At 38.8% G+C, this 15,083-nt stretch overlaps 3 protein-coding genes across 5 annotated transcripts; 2 read left to right on the top strand and 1 right to left on the bottom strand.

The window, feature by feature from the left end:
* Positions 1-565: 565 nt before the first annotated feature.
* Positions 566-2,416, bottom strand: LOC140799121 (WUSCHEL-related homeobox 2). The gene is made up of 2 exons (XM_073153272.1): positions 1,861-2,416; positions 566-1,241 (listed from the first exon to the last, which is right to left on the bottom strand). The coding sequence occupies exons 1-2, from the start codon at positions 2,198-2,200 to the stop codon at positions 820-822; spliced, it is 762 nt and encodes a 253-aa protein (XP_073009373.1). The 5' UTR covers positions 2,201-2,416; the 3' UTR covers positions 566-819.
* A 3,161-nt stretch (positions 2,417-5,577) lies between these two features.
* Positions 5,578-7,122, top strand: LOC140798478 (uncharacterized). 2 transcript variants are annotated; one of them, XM_073152320.1, is made up of 2 exons: positions 5,578-5,842; positions 5,939-7,122. In XM_073152320.1, exon 2 carries the CDS (start codon positions 5,979-5,981, stop codon positions 6,774-6,776), a length of 798 nt encoding a protein of 265 aa, XP_073008421.1. In that variant the 5' UTR covers positions 5,578-5,842; positions 5,939-5,978; the 3' UTR covers positions 6,777-7,122. The 2 variants fall into 2 exon arrangements, with proteins under 2 accessions (XP_073008421.1, XP_073008420.1); XM_073152319.1 differs by having other exon boundaries at positions 5,778-7,110.
* Positions 7,123-11,319: 4,197 nt separating this feature from the next.
* LOC140799187 (KIN17-like protein) lies at positions 11,320-14,891 on the top strand. 2 transcript variants are annotated; one of them, XR_012110956.1, is made up of 3 exons: positions 11,320-12,917; positions 14,267-14,567; positions 14,654-14,891. XR_012110956.1 is itself a non-coding variant. In XM_073153369.1 (2 exons), the coding sequence occupies exon 1, from the start codon at positions 11,653-11,655 to the stop codon at positions 12,874-12,876; it is 1,224 nt and encodes a 407-aa protein (XP_073009470.1). In that variant the 5' UTR covers positions 11,320-11,652; the 3' UTR covers positions 12,877-12,917; positions 14,267-14,891. The 2 variants fall into 2 exon arrangements, 1 of the variants encoding a protein (XP_073009470.1); XM_073153369.1 differs by having other exon boundaries at positions 14,267-14,891.
* The last annotated feature ends 192 nt before the right edge of the window (positions 14,892-15,083 follow it).

Raw genomic sequence — 15,083 nt, 5'->3', positions numbered from 1 at the left:
AGGTGGAATTTGCTGAATGGCCCTTATTGTTAGGGTAATTTCGTTTAAAGCCCTGCTTTATCAATTTGTTACGTTTAACACCCTATATGTTTTTCGTTTTCCGCAGGCCCCCTTATTTTATTATTTGGTTTACTATGGTACACACTATATTATTTCCTCTATTTCTAATTCGATGACAATTTTCAATGATTTAATGAAAATAAAATTGGTAATCCCTAGCTAAACTAGTATTTAGCTAGTACTTACCGGCTTGATCTATCGTTGTATCATAAATTAATTAGTTTAATTATATTAAGGTAATATTGTAGTTATCTTCTAACGTTTAAAATGCTACATTGGAAAACTTTCATTTGGGTCAAGCCAAACCTAAATGACCAAATCCTTCTTCATCAACTTCAACCCCAACCTAAACGTAAACCCAAACCTTCTTCTTCCTCAACTCTAACATAAACCTAAACCTAAACTCAAACCATTCTTCTTTCTCAACTCCAACTCAAACATAAATCCAAACCTTTCTTCTTTATCGAGATAAGTGGTAGCTTTTGATCCAGTAACATAGCCATTATTAATTGTCTGCCAATTCACCAGACTGCACGAAATTCCTGCATCAGTGATTGCAGACGATCTACAGCGCATTTAAAGTCCATACATTGAATTCGTCCATCACAGCAGTATCGTCGTCGCCGATCGCATGCAAAGCGTTAACTTCCTCTCCAACAACTAACGCCATAGATTTATTCATGGCATTAATAAAAGTTTCACAAAATAGAGAATGAGGAACAGCGCGAAGTTAAAAGCAAAACACAAAAGCCCAATTGATCATGGCGTAGTCCTCGGAGCACCGAGGAAATTAAAGAACGGCTGGTTCTCGCCGTCCACCTCATCATCTCCTTCCTCGACGCTCCCCGACTCCGCCGAAGCCGACGTCAGCGTGCTTCCAGACCTCTCCTCCAGTTTGTGATCACTTGGGTGCAATGGGAAGAGGTGCAGTGTTTCATGGCTGGTGATGTTATTGGTGTCATGGTCGTAACTGACACCACTGGCATAGTTGTAATAATGTCGGACATGACAAGGTACGTTGTTGTTGTTGGTTTGGTCTGGGCTCTTCTGTTGGGTAGTTTCCATTCTTTGGAATCCAGGTCTTGATCCCCTAGGAAGCACCATGTTAGTGAACTGGGGTTGGTAGAAGCCAACATTGACAACCTGGGGGAGTGGAGTGGTGTAGTATGGACTGCAAACAACTGCAAGAAAGATATATCCCAATGAGCAAGCTACCAAAGGTAGAGAGAGAAAGATGTGAGTTGATGTTCTCTGGGGGTTACATAAGAAAGCAAGGAAAAGACTTGTTGAGTATTTGTTGTCAGCTTAAAGTTGGATAGTTTGTCCAATCTGGTGTAAAGATATCTAAAAGCAACTTTAAGGCAATATATGGTGTCTGGAGTTCACTCTCTCTCTTAGTTGGTGAGAGGAAGAGTTGTTGTCTGCTAAAGAAAGAAAAGGACAGATGAAGTAGAGAGAGAGAGAGAGAGAGAGAGAGAGAGAGAGAGAGAGGAAACAGAAGCTGAAACATGAGAATGGAACAGAAACAGAAAAAGGTTTCAAAAAGCAGTCAAACATCAAGTACCATACCAAATAGGGAAAAGGTGATCGCCATTAATTATTATAAGATAAAGAGAACAACCACATTGAAGAGAACATCACCAAACGCAAGCTCTCTTGTGCACGCAATCCATTAATGGTCATGCAACATTTCCTAGTCAACACTAAATGCATGAATTTAATTAAAGAACAGCAATGTCTTGCATGTCGAATAAACTAAACAATTTTCATGTATGGAATTGGAAAAGAGAGAGAAGTCACCATTGTTGCATGCAGGTGGAAAGGAAAGAGGACGATGAGCAGGAGGTGGCGGTTGGGTTGGTGGCGCCTGGTGGAGAAGCCTAGTGAAGTAGGCGAAGCTCTCCTGTTTCTGCTTCTGCCTCTGCCTAGCCTTGTGGTTTTGAAACCAATAGAACACATTCTTCCCTTCTATACTCCCAAACTCCCGCAACTTCCCTGTTATTTGCTGTATCTGCTCCACATTTGGCGTTCTCATCCCTTGCCTATACAGCCCTTCGAGTATAGATATCTGCTCCTTGGTGGGATTCCACCTTGAACTCCCTGAAGAAGTAGGAGAAGAGGACCCCATTGGATCCTCCATGGAGAAACCACTAAGGTGTATCTTTCTTTACCTCCTCCTCTACTCTTTATAACTTGGCCTGGTCGGTTCACATGTAGAGAGAGGGATAGGCTCAAGGAGGTGGTTGCTTTTATGCATGCATGAGAAATAACGGGTGGGTGCTTGTGTTTGTCGCCTAGTGGAGGTCCAGAAACGTGAGGAGAGAGAGAGAGAGAGAGAGAGAGAGAGAGGAGTGGGTTTGTTTGACATGCGTATGGATTTTGGAGCTGGAAAGCACTGAAAACATGAGGGAGAGCGGCTGAGATGGGCCAGGTGCTGCGACGCTTTGAGTGGACCTGATACTAGCATTGATGACCCAAATGGGACCTTTGAGTCTCTAAGGGGTAGTTTAGGGTTTCTAGGGGAGGTTTGGCTTTGTGGAGAGCTACTTAGGATTTGTGACCCAGTCATCTCGGGAATGATACAAATTCTTTGCTTGTTTCATTGGCCTTGTGAGAGATTTGAATGTTATCTTGTTTAGCTTGTTATAATATCCATCAACTCCCCCATCAAGTATGATCCATAAAGCATCATGCATGCATGCATACATGATAGTCAAACAATATACTCGCATGCATTAATATATATATATATATATTATATATAAGTAGCTGGGTGATGTAACCACTGCAGCACTGTGACAGCCAGACCTTTTTCCTACTTTGAAGTGACTTCTTACTTGTTTGTAGGTCACCTTTTGGTACGTTGCGAATAGCGTCATGCGATTTGTGCATGCTATCACATCCAATCTTCTAGATATCTGTCCTTCATGTTGCACATATTCTTAGCTAGCACATGATCATAGGCACACAAGAGGCATGCACTTGAGATATTTCCTCTCATAAGAATGCATCCAGCTACATGCATGGGGATATTTCTGGAACCCAGTGGAGGCCGGTGTGGATAGAGTGAGAGAGCACTTACTGCTGCATCCTCACCATATGGACATAAATGGAAGGAAATCAAGTCCATCTCTGCTTTAAGATTCTGTGGGAAATTGGAGGCCCATGAAGGGAAAGATGAAGAGCAAAGTGAATCAAGCAGCTCTGTGCATGTTACATGTTTCTGTGTATAGTAGTCAGCAACAGATGAGGAGAGAGAGAAAGGGTCTAGAGAAAGAGAGATAGGTTTAGGACATGGGAAGAGGTGAAGGTCTTGGTTGTAGCCTTAGGGTAGGGTGGGAAAGCGGGGGAGGCATTGGAAACTGGAGAGGTTTTTGGCAGCAGCAGGCTGGGCGATATGTGAGAGGGGAGACCAGACGGCGAGGCTGATACTGGAAATCTACACTATTTTCTACGATCTCAAGTCTCTCATATTTTTTACATGTATGTGGTAGGAGAGTAGGGGTAGTAGTAGTAGTAGTTGAGAGAGATGTGTTTGGGCTTTTGTGGGAAGAGTCTTGCGTTAGAGAGAGAGAGAGAGAGAGAGAGAGAGAGAGAGAGAGAGAGAGAGAGAGAGAGAGAGATTATGAAATGAGCCAATCTAGGGCGGGCTATCTGGAAAATAATTTTAATTCTTGTTGCTCAAATTGTCTGATAGAGAGGAGAAGGCGTTGGCGTTTGCCACGTGGCTCCGCGGCCACCTCGTGAATTCGAACTACCTCTCGCAGTTCGCACCCAAATCCACGAGCTATTGGGTGGACGTGACCCGAGTGTGGCAAACAACTATGGGGCTACGGCCTACGAGGAGCCTACCTATGCAGTGCGAAACCTACAAAGTTGGTAGGGGAGCCGATCGCCTGCAGGATAGATGCAGGAAAATGCTTCACCCTGAACTTGGCAAACCATTTAGTCCTGGAAATACGTTCCTGTATCCGAGTCAAATTATAAATTCAAAAATCTCCAAATTCTTTACGAATATTATTCGAGATTTTGATTGAAGACGGATTTGCTCATTATTGTACCCAGCCAGCTGATTCTTTGAATGATTAATAATTTCTTGTAGATTCCACAGTTTGTGGGTTGCTTTTAATCAATCTATTATTTTTTTATGAATACTTAATGTACGTATATAGCAACATTAAGCCGATTTATCCCCAACTATAAAAAGAATACCTTGAAAAGTCACTTTTGATGTGGATTTGTTCGATGGTTCATTTGAGATGATGATCATTGCTGCTGCTTTTGATTTATTCTCTTGCTATCTTATCAATTGGTTATCTTTCTGGGCCCCAGAATTGGAGGATAAATAATATCTGCCAACACGCTTCAAAGAAAAACTACAACTATTACGATGAGATGTGAAAGTTAAGATGATGGCATCTTTTACTGGGAGCATGATCTTTAAGCATGCGTATGTGGAATGAACATAGAAGAACAATCGAGGATGAATTTTTTTCTTCTGTTCTCAGGTACATAAATACTTTATTAAAGATCAAAGGTTTGGAATAACGAAATATCACAGCTGATGGGGTTAAGAAAAATTCTCCCCTCACGTTGAGAGTATTTCCAACCAGCGAGCTCCTCTCTTCCCTCTTATATTTTCTTCCTCTACCTCATCACTGTTTCCTTTTCTTTCTTTTTTTCTCTTTATTCCCTCCTCCTCCTCTTTGGTCTCTTTTCACTTTTTTGTTTTGTGGGCTCCCTCTCCTTCCCATTTTGCCTCAGTCGAGGTGGTCATCACTGATGTCGCCAAGGCCAGGGCAATCACTTCTGGCGTTGTGGCTTCTTCTAACTTCTCATCTACGTTGATCCACCCTCTTTCTTGCTCTGTAGCTCGCTAATGCTTAGATTTGCCAACTCCCTTTGCCTACCGCCGTTACCTCTCGCCTCCAATACTATTGATCTGATGAACTCTTTATGTACTTTTTGTTATATTATTTTAAATTGGCGATCTACTATATTTTAGCCTTCGGAGGTTTATGAAGCCATATCTTAAATTGTTGTATTACTAAGTCATTGCTCGCACAAAGCTATAAGTGTCGTGCTTTATTATTAATTTTTGTGCCCGTAATTTTGATATTATGCTCTTATACTGCTGTCTAAAAAGCTGTCGCCTCTATTTTTTCTCTTTTATCGAGCTAAATTATTATAATATCTGTAAAAATTTAATAAATTGCTATCACAAAAGGACCAAGGATTTATCTATAAGATTGTTCATTGGCGAATTACTTCCTACGCTCCAGAGTTGATAACTTTTAAAAGGCGCCCATAAGCCCAGAATAGAAATAGGAATGTAATGGTGTCTAATGCCATAATTGCCTAAATGTTACTTGACATATCAAGCAATCTAGACGTCTCTCTCTGAATCATCGTTCGTCCCGCTGTCATACAGTAATACCAAATACGTACAAAAGAATATGCAATTTACAAATAAACCCTCAGGAATATACATATGGTATTTTTTTGTTAGCCCTCTTCTCTACTACTCAAACCTCATCTCTCCCCTGATTCTGTCCTCCAATCCCTATCTAAGTTTCCAACCCATGAGACTGTGAGCCGCTTCCGCTTGCCTCCTAACCTTATCAATTATACAAAGCTCGCGATATAAGCAATGGCGGAGTCCAGAAAGTTGTGAATTTTTGGCGTTTGGTCGGTCTCAAAGATGCTATTTTGATGAGAAAGGCGTGGCTTTTCTCCTGTTTCCCGGCCAGTTGAGTGGTTTTGGTTGTGGGTTTTTGAGGAGGTTGGGTTTTGTTCTCTATTTCTTCCTTTAACTCCTCTATCTTCGATTTCTGTGTGTTTGATAACTTTTGAATGTTAATATGACACTTTTAAGCAGTTTGGGTATTGGTCTGGCCATTGTATCGTGTTTCCTGTCCATGGCTCTTGTTGCAGAGCTCTACTACTTGTTTAGGTGGAAGAAGAGAAGAGAAAGTAGTGCTGCAAAAGATATCCTTCATCTCTTCTGCTGGAAAAGACCTTCTTCTCCAAGTTCCACAGTTCTCAATCTTCAAGAAATCCACACATCAGTTAATGGAATCCGCTGTTCTGGTGATGCCCAAGTTGACATCTCTTCCTACTCTGGCGAGGATTCTCTTCTGGAACCATTTGGGGAGGAGACAGTGGAGGCAGAGCTCATGAGGCTCCACTGCCTCTCAGGTCCTCCAAGGTTTCTCTTCACCATCAAAGAGGAAACAAATGAGGACTTGGATTCTGAGGATGGTAGAAGCAGGAAAGGTAAAAGGAGGAGCTTGAGTGATCTGCTTCAATGTACAGCGTCTCCAATTCTAACACCTCTTTCTTCTCCTCCTCTGCTCGACCCACCTCTAACCCAAAATGGATTCAACCCACTTTTTGAATCCTCCAAAGAAAATATTGTGAACAAAGCTTGGTCCTCTTCACCTCCTCCCAAGTTCAGATTTTTAAAGGATGCTGAGGAGAAACTCTACCGAAAGACTCTGATGGAAGAGGCCTTGAGAGCTCATAGCAATGGTGGATTAGTTCAAGAGACTGCAAAACCTCCCATGGTTGTTGACACTACTACATCAGACTGTCTACATGAGGAGGATGGCTCTTTCATCACTTTTCTCTTGGGGAAGAACAGAGATAGAGGGCACCAACACCATTGCAGCTCCTCACAAGTAATACCGTTGCCTTCTCCTCCAAACATCAGATAGCACAAGGGCACTCCTTTCTTCACCAGTCTTGAACTTGGCTTCCGTTAATTGTTGGTAGATTTTTCTTATCCACCACCAGATTATCTATGAAATTCAGTTTTTTTTTTAATCTTACTATATTAAGATAAAAGAAGAATCTGTTGGTCTTGTATGCCAACATTCCTTTCTCTGAAAAAGTTATACTGAGATTGGATTCCTACTGCAAAGCTACCAGAAAAAGCTGGACAATTCTTATGATCTTGTCTTTGAGTGGCTGAAACTGTAACTATTCATGTGGGTGCACAGAATCCTATTCCTGCCATTTGTCAAAAGAAGTGGCCTAGTCTTTCCATCAGCTTTGAGACAAGTTCATTGCACCATGCTTTTCTTCTTCCTTTTTTTAGCACAGAATCTAAGAAAACTAAACAAGGGTATAATTGTTGACCAACTTAAATTGCCTATTGTTTCCTGAGCAGTAAATGTCCATTCCTTTTAAAGAATCACAAGAATGACAGATGATGATTGAAGTGTGGTTGAGTGGTTCTATGTTGGTCAAGGAAAAGCTTGCTTGTTTGCTTCGATTTGTTCTCTAGCTTAAGCTCAAGTCCTCAGGTTTTGATCTGTCCCTCCTCCAGAAACAATGAGACAACAAGTGACCCTACTAAATGAGGGAAAAGGTTCAAATATAAAGTTCCCTGGTCTGAGAATTTACTCCCTAAGATTGCCTCACTTCAAGTTGGGCATTGTTGCACGAACTCAAGAATGATTGAAACTTAGTTCTTGCATTTAGGCTGTGCACATCTGTCAGATCCTATTTTCGACGATGGTCTACTTTTTAGGAATCTAGAATGCTTCATATTAATGAAGAACAGTAGTGAGCAGAGCAAATCTATCTTTATAAGAAAAAGGAGACTGTTGACCTCAATTGATGATCAAAGGCATCAAAGTGTAGTGGAAGCAACAATTCTGACATCAGGATGCGTACAAGAAATCAGAACTGTTGTTGGTGATAGCAATGGAAGCTGAATTTTGTAATACCTTATCACATCTGTAGATGAATTTCAAGATCAAACTCCAATCATAGTCCTCATTAATAAATGATTGATTTTTTTGTTCTCACTTCTCTAACCAACTAATGGGGCCAATTTGATGGTCCCATAATGGCCTTGAATTTATTCAGGATCATAGCTTGATGTGAATTCGGAGAGAAGGATAGGTGAGCTACCATTCAATATCTTCACATCTGACATTACCTATAGAGGATTGATTACCGATATATGGGTTGCATGGACATCTTAATTGCCATGCTCTAGTACATATCACACTAGGTATAATTTCGCAGCAAGGGAAAATTTCGAAATCTTATGAGACCTTTTTTTAGGTTTTATAATTATTAAATTCGTGACAAACAAATTTATTCATATGTACTTTCTCTAGTTAATCATGTATGAATTATGATACAATGTTCAATTAAAATCAGTTGTTAAAAGAAGCTAAAATTATTAGTGTTGAACAGTGCATTCAAATGTACATATAAAACTGTGTTCCCCCAATAAGACTGTTCGAACAATGGAATAATTCTGGCGCTTTTGATGTAGCAGGCAATCCCAGCACTGATGGCAGAATTAATTAATTAATTAATTAATTAATTAATATATATTCTTAATTAATGCAAATCAATTATTTAGATATTAACTATTTTAATAATATTATATATTCTTCAATATAATTTTATTAATGATAATTTTTATAATTAATGATTAATTAGGTATAAATATAGGTAATACTTATATTTATTTATCTATTTATCTATTTATTAGATTAATAGATAGATTTGTAAATTATAATTATTAGATTTATATTCTAATACCCTAATCATATATATTTTAAGTATTTCTATTAATTTTATGATTATTCTGCAACAAATAAAATACTAAGCTTATTTAGTTATTTATTTATTATTTTATCGAGTAAAGACTGCATTGTCCCTAATTAATCAAGATAGTGTATGAATTATAAGATTAATTATAATTAGACATTGTCTATACTTATTTAGCCTTTTATTTTATTTTATTTTATTTTATAATTATATATTTAGAAATAATCTCATATAAAAGGAAACGGGCCTCTTCTTTTTATATTATAATTAACATTTTATAATAATAATATAATTATAGTATTTGAATCGTATCTATATTATAGACCTAGTTATGTAATCAAAAATAAAGAAAAGTGATTCTAAACCTAATAAACCTAATAAATATTTATATTTTAATTAAATTAATTCTAATTAGATAAACGGCTAACATCATACTACTTAAATATTTCAGATCCCGAATCCCTTATTTGAGACTCCGTGGACCTTACTAGCGATAAGTGTCACTCGGTTAATTGACGGGCATGAGATATGCGTAGTTTGTGTCTTTTAATTAGACGGTGAGTAGTCTTATCCCCTAGACGCTTTTCTCAAATTAGGATATATTATATCTTATGTATACGCATGTTTTGGCCTCTAGCATAATTATATGACTTTATATAGAGATGATTTCAGTCAAACATATTTTATCATGCATTTGATTAGGCTGATCTGAGATATGAGTACATTAGTAATATATAGAGATGATTATACTGTTATGGTTTTATGAAGGGATGATCTCTATCATGAGTATGCATGTAATAGACTAGCAAAAGTATACATGTGTTAGATACATGGTTAGTGTCGGTATTGTATCATTTTTCTCTTGGCTTTTTTACCAGCTAAATTCCTGAGTTGCATGATATGTTGTAGTACTAGATATATGCATATAATTTATCGTGTATAGAAAATCATAAAAGTACATGTGTATGTGATGTGATATGATGTGATGACTGGAACGGTATCTGGTCTGGACTGGTAATAGACATACTCTTAGCGTATGGCAGAGTATGGTGATGGTTGATGATTGTACTCTTAGTGTATGATAGGGTACAACTATCATTGATATACCATTAGCGTATGACAAAGTATGATTACTTTTTTCTGAGATACCCTTTAGCGTATGGCAGGGTATGATTAATCCACAGAGATACCCTTAGCGTATGGCAATGCATGATTTATTTACAGAGATACTCTTAATGTATGACAGGGTATGCTCTGAGCTTGTGACATGATGTGTATCGAGTTTGGGGCCAGGTATCGTACTACATCATAGTGGATGATATTCAGAGTTGAGACAAATGATTGTGATAGTGAGAGATATGTGAATTATATCTGGTTCTGACATATACGATTATCTAGTGGTTGGCATGCATCATCATTGATGTGATTAGTATTATTAGATCATAATTGTTATACATGATATGTTATTATATTTGATGATATTATATGGTAATTTCATCATGTGATATATTTTTGGTTGAGGATATAATATGCTCATTCATATATATATCATTGATGATATATATATATATATACATGTTCATACATGACATCATGCTGCTTTCTGATTCATATTATCCAGTACATAATTTACTTTTTGTTTGGTATCACTAATTCGAAGTAAGGTCTATTCACTGAGCCTTTTACTCATGATTCTCCTTTTTTTCTAACCCCCACCAGATAATATGATACGTGATATCGATTCGAGATATTTCGAGGAGGTATTTTAAAAAGATGAGGTGAGCTATAGACGAGAGATGGTATAGAAGATAGTTTAATAAGATATTGAGTTGTACTATTATTTTATATTTGTACTTCATTGTATAGACGATAATTGGTATAATACAGGTTAGACTATAGTGTACTCTTGTATCAGCTGTTTAGTTGTACCTTAATGGTTTGTTGTTGCATGTGTGGGTCCTATCAGATTAATTAATGGTCTAGTGTATATTATTGTAGACTTGGATATTCACATGTTAACATGTTTATTTGGTTGATAGTATGTTTTATTTGGTGTTAGATTATGTGAGCACGGATATGTTAGCAGGTAGTATTTGATGATGTCATAATTGTATATGCATAGGAGAGTATCCGTGCGCCACGGGCCCCGCCCGACCTGTTGCGTGCGCCGCGCGTGCCGTGTGGGCACGTGGGAGTGCACGTGCATTTGAGACCATATTCGAAGTGGATTTAGGATCTCCTAGTCGGTTTGAAAGAAATTTTTATCACTTATATGAAGAGAATAAATGTTGTTCATTTAGAAGGCATTTTTGAAGATATTTTCTACATCACCTATGAGCTTTATTGAATAAAAGGGAGATTGCTTGCTTTTATCTATGATCTATTTTATCACTGAGGTATGCAACATAAAAGATTTTTAAGGTTCTACATTTATCTAAAAATATGTGTGATATAAGTTCTATCAAAGTTGATGAATTGTTATATGGAGAGTAGATAATCACGGGTCTAATACACAAAAAGAACTTCAATAAATTATGGGTTACAAGTATAACTTATATCTACTATATAAAGTGAAAAGGGTGTATATATAAATACCAAATCTATAAGGGTATAAATGTAAATAAGGAAATGTCGAGGGATATCGAGAAAAAAATACCCCTTATTTATTAAAGGAATTCCCGCTAAATTAAATATATAAGATGTACTTATAGTATCCAAATACGTATCTACAACTGTATGACTAACTCACTTATCTATATTTGTACCGATACGATCAACTCTCTCTCTCTCTTCTCGCCCGAGCCAAGATCTGATCACCATTTGGTCCTGTCTCCAACTCTTCTTCCCCAAATCAACTCTGTAATTCCAAGATCCCCCATCTGTCTGTCTCTCTCTTCTTGAAGGGGTAATAGGGTTTCTCCAATCCCAGGGGTCTCCTCTCTCGCCTCTTCTAGGGCTAGGGTTTCGCGATCCGTCGTTGCTTGGGTTTCGCGATCCATCGTTGCTAGGGTTTCGAACATGGGGAAGAACGAGTTCTTGACCCCGAAGGCGATCGCGAACCGGATCAAGGCTAAGGGGCTGCAGAAGCTTCGGTGGTACTGCCAGATGTGCCAGAAGCAATGCCGCGACGAGAACGGCTTCAAGTGCCATTGCATGAGCGAGAGCCACCAGCGCCAGATGCAGGTCTTCGGCCAGAACCCCAATCGCGTCGTTGGCGGCTACTCCGAGGAGTTCGAGCGTGCCTTCCTCGACCTCCTCCGCCGCTCCCATCGCTTCTCCCGGATCGCCGCCACGGTCGTCTACAACGAGTACATCGCCGATCGCCATCACGTCCATATGAACTCGACCGAGTGGGCTACCCTCACCGAGTTCGTCAAGTACCTCGGCCGCACCGGCAAGTGTAAGGTCGACGAGACACCGAAAGGATGGTTCATTACCTACATCGACCGCGATTCCGAGACCCTCTTCAAGGACCGCCTCAAGGCCAAGAGGCTCAAGGCCGACCTCGTCGACGACGAGCGCCAGGAGCGCGCAATTGCCCAACAGATCGAGCGTGCCCAATCCATGTTCCCTTCCTCTTCTTCTGCTTCCACCGATGACCCCCCGGCCATACCTGTGGAGCTGGACAGAAAATCCGAGAACAATTCAGGAGGGAAAATCGCATTTTTACTGCAACCCACATCGGCAGCAACAAAATCCAATCTTGCCAACGAGCCTCTCGCTTCCTCGAAGGCCTCCAAATTTGGTTTCGAGGAGGAACCCATTTCGTCAGATAAGAATGCGAAGAAGAGTAAGGGTTCTGCTGCTGCTGGTGGCGGCGGTTCCTCGGCACTGGATGAGTTAATGAAAGAGGAAGAGAAGATAAAGGAGAGGAGCAATAGGAAGGATTACTGGCTCTGCGAGGGGATTATAGTGAAGGTGATGAGTAAGTCGTTGGCAGAGAAGGGGTATTATAAGCAGAAGGGTGTGGTTAAGAGGGTTATTGATAGATATGTTGGGGAGATTGAGATGTTGGAGAGCAAGCATGTGCTTAGGATTGATCAGGAAGAGCTGGAGACGGTGATCCCGCAGATTGGTGGTATTGTGAGGATTGTAAATGGAGCATATCGAGGGTCTACTGCAAGGCTTATCACTGTGAATACGGAGAAATTTTGTGCTAAGGTTCAGATTGAGAGGGGCCTCTACGACGGGCGGGTGATCCAGGCAATAGAGTATGAGGACATCTGCAAGATCATGCAATGAGGAACTAGTACTGTACGATAAACGAAACTTTCCGAGGAGAGGTGTGTGCCACTCTTTCTCTTTTCTACACGTTGCATTAGGTTGTTGTTTTCAATATATGGTGTAAAGTCTCTGTACTCAAATATCATCTGGTGGTTGATCTTATTGGGCTTTTTCTTTCTCGGGCTTTAAATACCGTTTATTTGTGTATCATTGCAATGTTGACTTGGGGATTAGATAATGGGGAATGTACTAATACATATAATATGAGATTTAGGGACAGTATTATTTCTTGTTGCCATGTTTACTGTTTGCGTCTCGAATCTTTTCGTTCTAGACGATCGGAAAGCCTCTTAATTTATAGACCATAGTATATGGTAGATAAAAATATAGATTTTTCGAGCTCAATATCTTCTTGATCAATGTTGACTAGCCACTTCCTCTTCTTGCACCAATACTAACAGAAAGCAAATAGTGCCACTTTAATGCTGCCACCTCAGGTACCTTTTAACAAATATATTCATCATAAATGAACAGTATTGCTTCCTCCTCTTTGAAGTACCTGGATGGTATCTAATGTCTAGTCTGATTACATGTACATACCTTGGGAGCAGTGGTAATATATGCACAATGGCATATGCATAGCACACTTATATTTTCCTTACATAGCCGATAGCTGCAGGTCCAATGAATACATGGAAATGGCTTTCCATTTTTATATCATAGTACTTAGTTTGTCATTTTATTAATTGAACTTTCAAGGTCATTGATGTAAGCAAGAACTTCTTACAGAACACAGTTTCCAAAATAATTTGTTAATTCTTGTAATGATAAAATTATTACTTACTTTTGAATATCCAACTTACTCATTCTTACTCATTAAGTCGCCTGGTAGGTTGTATTACAGTAGAATTGTTGGCTTTTTTTATTGTATAACCCTTCACAGAGAAGTAAGTGGTCCCTAAAATAACATGATCATGAGTAAAACTGTAAAAGTATTTATATTTGTACTGTGGTCAGGCTACTTCCCTTAAGAGTGGTTCACCTTTCAGATTTCTTTGTTTGTAAAATTGCATTCTAGGAGATATTTAATGTTCAATTGAGTAAGGTTCATGCAGCTTTTGCATAAAATTTCCTGAGACTTGAACATTTACTATTAGATATGATGGATTCACAATCTTGAGTCCTGAATCTCTATCTATGCAGTTGAAAAGATATTATTATGGTTATGGTATTTTCATCATATTTATTGGTTTCTGTTCTCAAACTAACTCACAGAAATAGTATTATTTAGTGGTTTTTGTTCTCAAATGAACTCAGTTTATTTAGTTCATATGAACGTTACGCACTGGCCCAAATTACTTTGCAGTTTTTTCGGGTAATATCTTTTGTGACAATCTTAATGCTGCAGGTGATCCTCCAAGGGACAGTGAGCCATGTGAAGCTATTTGCATGAGGGATGCTACAACTAAGATGCATTTAAGATGAGTGAAATTTTATTAAGTGTACCAGGATGAATCCAAACTAAATTATCTGCATAAACCTGCAGGTGCTCTAATCTTGTAAGCTGCTGATAGTTGACTGATATATCTTCACTTGGGTTATTTGCTTCCAATGTAGGCACAACATTGGAGATCTATGAATTGCATGAGAATAAATTGGGGTCAGTCAGGCCTGGATAAAAAAAAAATTCCTGTTTGTTTGTGCATCAGGTAGGGCATTATTGACTTTCTCGTTGATAATATCATGCGCGAAGTTAAGGATCTGATGACTTGCTACAAATGAACAATGATATTAGTCAAGGAACACATCTGCCAAAGCATGTTTATAATAGTTCTTGGTGACAGCTCCTCTGAGCTCAACACGTCCTAGCTATCGGGAAAGCTCAGTCTCCAAGCAAGGAAATTTTCCCGAGATGGAAGGAAGAGGAGAAATAAGAAGAGAGAAGTAGTTTCTTTTGTTGTTAGAAACACTAATTTTTTTTCTCCAATTTTCTTCTCCGGTATATAAAAAATAAGAGAATAATATTTTTCTCCTATTTTTTCTTCTCTTTTCCATTCTCTACATCTAAACATAGTGTAAGATCCATTCTTGTGATGATGGGGTTAAATTCTGCTGGGTTTGGGTAATGCTTGAATAAAAGCTTGAGTACTCTGCATCATTGGAGATGGATTAAAATACGTTACGTTTTTAGTTAATTCTTGAGACCTATTTTGCAAATTATCTGT

Source organism: Typha latifolia, chromosome 12 (genome assembly GCF_019914945.1).
Source record: "Typha latifolia isolate L0001 chromosome 12, TyphaL0001v2, whole genome shotgun sequence".
NCBI classification, from domain to species: Eukaryota; Viridiplantae; Streptophyta; class Magnoliopsida; order Poales; family Typhaceae; genus Typha; species Typha latifolia.
Note: the sequence above shows the minus strand (reverse complement) of the source record. Positions and strands in the feature narration are given on the sequence as shown.

What these genes read in the sequence shown, in the direction of transcription:
- LOC140799121 (XM_073153272.1), bottom strand. Translation starts at nt 2,200, where the DNA reads ATGGAGGATCCAATGGGGTCCTCTTCTCCTACTTCTTCAGGGAGTTCA. An exon ending in TCCACCTGCATGCAACAATG is followed by an intron (nt 1,242 to 1,860) that starts GTGACTTCTCTC and finishes TCTTTCTTGCAG; the next exon opens with TTGTTTGCAGTCCATACTAC.
- LOC140798478 (XM_073152319.1), top strand. Translation starts at nt 5,922, where the DNA reads ATGACACTTTTAAGCAGTTTGGGTATTGGTCTGGCCATTGTATCGTGT.
- LOC140799187 (XM_073153369.1), top strand. Translation starts at nt 11,653, where the DNA reads ATGGGGAAGAACGAGTTCTTGACCCCGAAGGCGATCGCGAACCGGATC.